A 4358-nucleotide genomic window follows, 5' to 3' on the forward strand; every position below is an offset into this window, starting at 1 on the left:
TTACATATAAGTTTATTTATATTTAATATATTAAAATTCAAAGTATTTATAAAACAATGTATGGTAAATCACAAGTTACAATATTAACAACATGATTACGTGTTTCATGTGATTAAAGCTAAAACAACAATGTTGATAGCATTGTAAATTATTTTGATAATGGTACTTTTATTATGTTATTATTCTTGGTAAATCATTAATTCACATTTTTTATTACATTTTATATTTTTATTACAGAGCTCCTTACAAATTGTGAAAGTGAATTATTAAAAAATGAAAACTTATTCAGTGATGATGCATTGTTATCACAATTAGAAGAGCCTTTGGGCATGGATACAGAAGGATTAGACTTTTTAAATTTTAATAATAGTAAAGAATTAAAAGATTTTAAAGAATTTCAAGATTTTGAGGATCCAAACATTATAAAGTCTGTACCAAATGGGAATGTAATGTTAAATCCAGCAATAACAGAAAATGTACAACAAATTCCTTGTGTTTCTCAACAACAACCTCAACAACAAAAGCAACAGCAACAACAACCACAATTACAAGATATATCATCTGTACAAAATAGGACACAAAGAATATCTGTTACACCAGCACCTACAGTATTTAGTTCACAATATGCTATCCCACAAAATGTGAATTTTAGTGTCCAATCACCTGTGGTAACAATAGCACCAGTGACACAACAAAGACAGTTACTTTTGCCAGCAAAACTTATAAAATCAGAATCAGTTGTTTATTCTAGAGGTTCACAATCTTCAGCTTCTGTACCACATCAAATACATACCTTAGTAAACACTGCTAATGGAACAGTTTTAACTGCTGGTAAGAATCACGACAGTTTAATTAATTGTACTATGAGATTTGTATTAAATTTATTTATTATATTCTAATACTTATTTAGGTATTCCTGTTGTGCTCGATACTGATAAAGTACAGATTAATCGTTTGAGTACAAATACACATGTTGGTGTACCAAGAGTTAAAGAAGTGAAGCGTAGTGCTCATAATGCTATAGAACGACGTTATAGAACATCAATCAATGATAAAATCATTGAATTGAAGAATATTATTGTTGGTGTAGATGCTAAGTTAAATAAATCAGCAATTTTGAGAAAGACTATTGATTACATTAGGTATATTATATTAATATCTGTTAAATTTTTTAAGATATGTATTATAAAATAATGAAAATTTTAGGTTCCTCCAAAATTCCAATGCAAGATTAAAAGCAGAAAATATGTCGTTAAAATTGGCCGCACAAAGACAAAATTTGCGTGATTTATTAGTATGTGGTGAACTTACACCACCTAGATCAGATTCAAGTGAACCATCGTTATCTCCAGCACCAGCACCATTATCTCCACCATCTCCACCTTCCATAAAAGATGATCCAGATGTACTACACAATGTTCATTCAACATCTGTTCTTACGAATCAAGGCATGAGGGATCATACGAGACTTACACTCTGTGGATTCATGCTCCTCTTTTTAGCATTTAACCCTTTAGGTCTTCTTATAAATAACGTTGGAAGATTCAATTCTGATTATATAAATACAAAATTGGATGGTCGTACAATTCTTAATTATCAAGGTATAATAGTATTTACCATTGTAATTATTATTACATTATAATAATTGTACTGTATATGATAAATAATATTTTTATCGATCTGTTTTAGATCAATCAGAGTTTGAAAATCCAGTTTGGAGTAATGTTCTTTTGTGGCTAACAAATGCTATACTTTTAATTGGTGGACTCTGTAGATTATTACTTTATGGTGATCCAATACTGCCTTTTGACAGTAAAATATTTCTTGAACTTCATCGGTGGAGACGTCAAGCAGAATTTAATATATCGAAAAATGAATATAGTCAAGCGTATCGGGATTTACATCAGTGTTTGCAATACTTAGGTCGTCCATATCCATCGTCACGTACAGAAGCTTGGCTTGCAACTATGTGGCAAATTATAAGGCAAATTCTTCACAAGTTATGGATTGGGAAATTTATTTTGAATATTCATAAATGGTTTTCTGATAAAACTATACGGCAACAAGCAGAACTATCAGCTATGGAAATAGCTATTATTTATCAGCATATGCTATGTTTACGTTTGTCAGAAGGATCAAAGAAAGGAACATTGTATCTTGCTCTTTCTGCAGTAAATTATGCAGAAGCCACTGGTGAAACCACATCAAAATCATTATTAGCAGAAGTATATATTAACGTTGCATTGTGCTTTAAACAGTCTCTTTTCCCATTTATTCATAAATATTATTTGGGTAAAGCACGTACATTACTATCATCATGTGCAGTTCCGCCAAAATTAAAATGGATAATGAGCGATGAAGGTGCTAAATTCTTAGCATTTCAAAAGTGGCAATATGGAGATCAATCGGATAATGAATTTACATCTCAAAGTAGTAAAGCCGATCCTCTATCATATGCATCACGTGCATATAGAGAGTACTTAATTGGACATTGTTTACGTATTTTAACTGGTACTGCAGGAGACGCTCATTTATCTTCAATATTAGAATATGGACAAACTATCATGGATTCTGCTGGAGTAAATGCTGGATTTTTATGCACCGACAAAGTTACAGTTACACGTACGTTTTAAATCAAAATAAAATTTATGTAATAAGTTCATTATGATGTGAAATAAATTTTTTTTAATAGTTGAATGTATAAAAATTAGGGGAACTAATACTTTATTTCTGTAATGTTTTAGATTGTGAAGATGAAATTGGATTATGGTGGGGAGCAGTTATGTATGTAGCAGCATGTTGGAGATTGAAGGAAGATGATTCACAAGCATGGAGTATTGTTGAGAGCAAATTTCCTTATGAAAAAAATTATCAACTTTGCAATAATAATAATAGTATTAGTCCATTGCCATATATTGTTTTGAATGCTTTGCAAGCAGCAAAAGCTACTATTAAATCAGCTTCTATGCGTTCTATTGATCAAGCAGGAATATTACTTGAACAGTGCTTGGTTTACTACCATTGCAAACCACAGTCATCTCAAAATGTCTTGGTAAGATGTCAAATATTCTATTTATAACATTAATGTTTAATTTTAATAATGGCAATTAAGCATTATTAAAAAAATTTATAATTTAAAAAAAAAATCAGCGTTATTTACAATAAATCCTTTGAAAATAAGTATTTTCTTTACTTTCTTTTATAATACTAAGAGAGATGTTTAAGTGATAACGTAATAATAAATTATGTGCATGAATTCACATAAAGTATAGCATTTAGCTCAAAATTAAAAATGTATAGTGATAATAGTCCTTATGCATATATTTATACAATTGCTTACCTGTTACAAGTGTGCATTGTAGTTGCATTGCATGAAATATAACTATGCAATACTTCTACAGTGCAACTCCTGTGGCAGGTCTCAGCACCATATAATAATATATATCTAGACAATAAAATTTACTATATATTTACAGTCTTTTTAAAACTACAGTTTTTCTTACTGTTTTTCATATTTTTTAGCTTACTCAATTGTGGATTTGTGATTGGTTACTTGAGATGCGAACCACATTTTGGCAAGAATTAGACAATGATTTAGAAAGGTCAACTACAAGTATATATCTTGGAGGTTTCCAGCGTGATTTAGCTTGTTTGAGACAATTATGTCAGCATATTCCAGTAAATATATGTTTTGTACATATTTAAAAAAAAATGTATGCTTTTCTTCTATTCAGTTATCATTTTTAATAGTTGTTATATACTTTTCAGTCTACATTAGCAAGAGTATTTCTTTATGAAGCCACAGCACGTATAATGGCAGGAGCAACACCAGTGAAAACTCAAATATTGCTAGACCGTAGTTTACATCATAGAAATTCACGTTCTTCAATTATCTGTGGGAAAGATCGTTCACAGGACCAATACAGTGGAGAAAGAGAACACGCGGTAGCTTTATGTTTAGCATGTCGACATTTACCTGCGTTATTATTAGCGTCTCCTGGAGAACGTGCAGGTATGCTTGCAGAAGCTGCTAAAACTCTCGAAAGAGTCGGCGATAGAAAAAGACTTCAAGAATGTTATAAATTAAGGCGACAATTGGGTCCTGTAATTTCTGCTAACTGATGCATTAAACAAAAATACATTCGCGTATTTAATTGATATTATTGCATACTATGTAAAGTTTTTGTACATATGCGACATCCAGAAAAGAAATTGTTTTATTTCTAAATAAAAATATGTAATCAAGAGATTTTTAATTTAATCAATACACACACGCGCGCGAACACACATGTAATGTATATGTAATGATAGCATTGAACGTTTAAGTCACATATTTGAATTTTCTTAAGGCATAAATC

At 30.5% G+C, this 4358-nt stretch overlaps 1 protein-coding gene across 1 annotated transcript in view; it reads left to right on the plus strand.

Annotated features, from left to right (window-relative positions):
* LOC108578092 (sterol regulatory element-binding protein 1) overlaps nucleotides 1-4267 on the plus strand; it is a 4732-nt gene extending 465 nt beyond the window's left edge. Inside the window, exons 2-8 of the mRNA XM_017941378.1 lie at nucleotides 238-831; nucleotides 911-1142; nucleotides 1207-1601; nucleotides 1690-2622; nucleotides 2745-3052; nucleotides 3523-3678; nucleotides 3769-4267. Coding sequence (XP_017796867.1) covers nucleotides 238-831; nucleotides 911-1142; nucleotides 1207-1601; nucleotides 1690-2622; nucleotides 2745-3052; nucleotides 3523-3678; nucleotides 3769-4122 — 2972 coding nt within the window. The 3' untranslated portion in view covers nucleotides 4123-4267. The remainder of the gene's footprint in view (nucleotides 1-237; nucleotides 832-910; nucleotides 1143-1206; nucleotides 1602-1689; nucleotides 2623-2744; nucleotides 3053-3522; nucleotides 3679-3768) is intronic.
* The last annotated feature ends 91 nt before the right edge of the window (nucleotides 4268-4358 follow it).

Source organism: Habropoda laboriosa, unplaced genomic scaffold (genome assembly GCF_001263275.1).
Source record: "Habropoda laboriosa isolate 0110345459 unplaced genomic scaffold, ASM126327v1 scaffold32, whole genome shotgun sequence".
NCBI lineage: Eukaryota > Metazoa > Arthropoda > Insecta > Hymenoptera > Apidae > Habropoda > Habropoda laboriosa.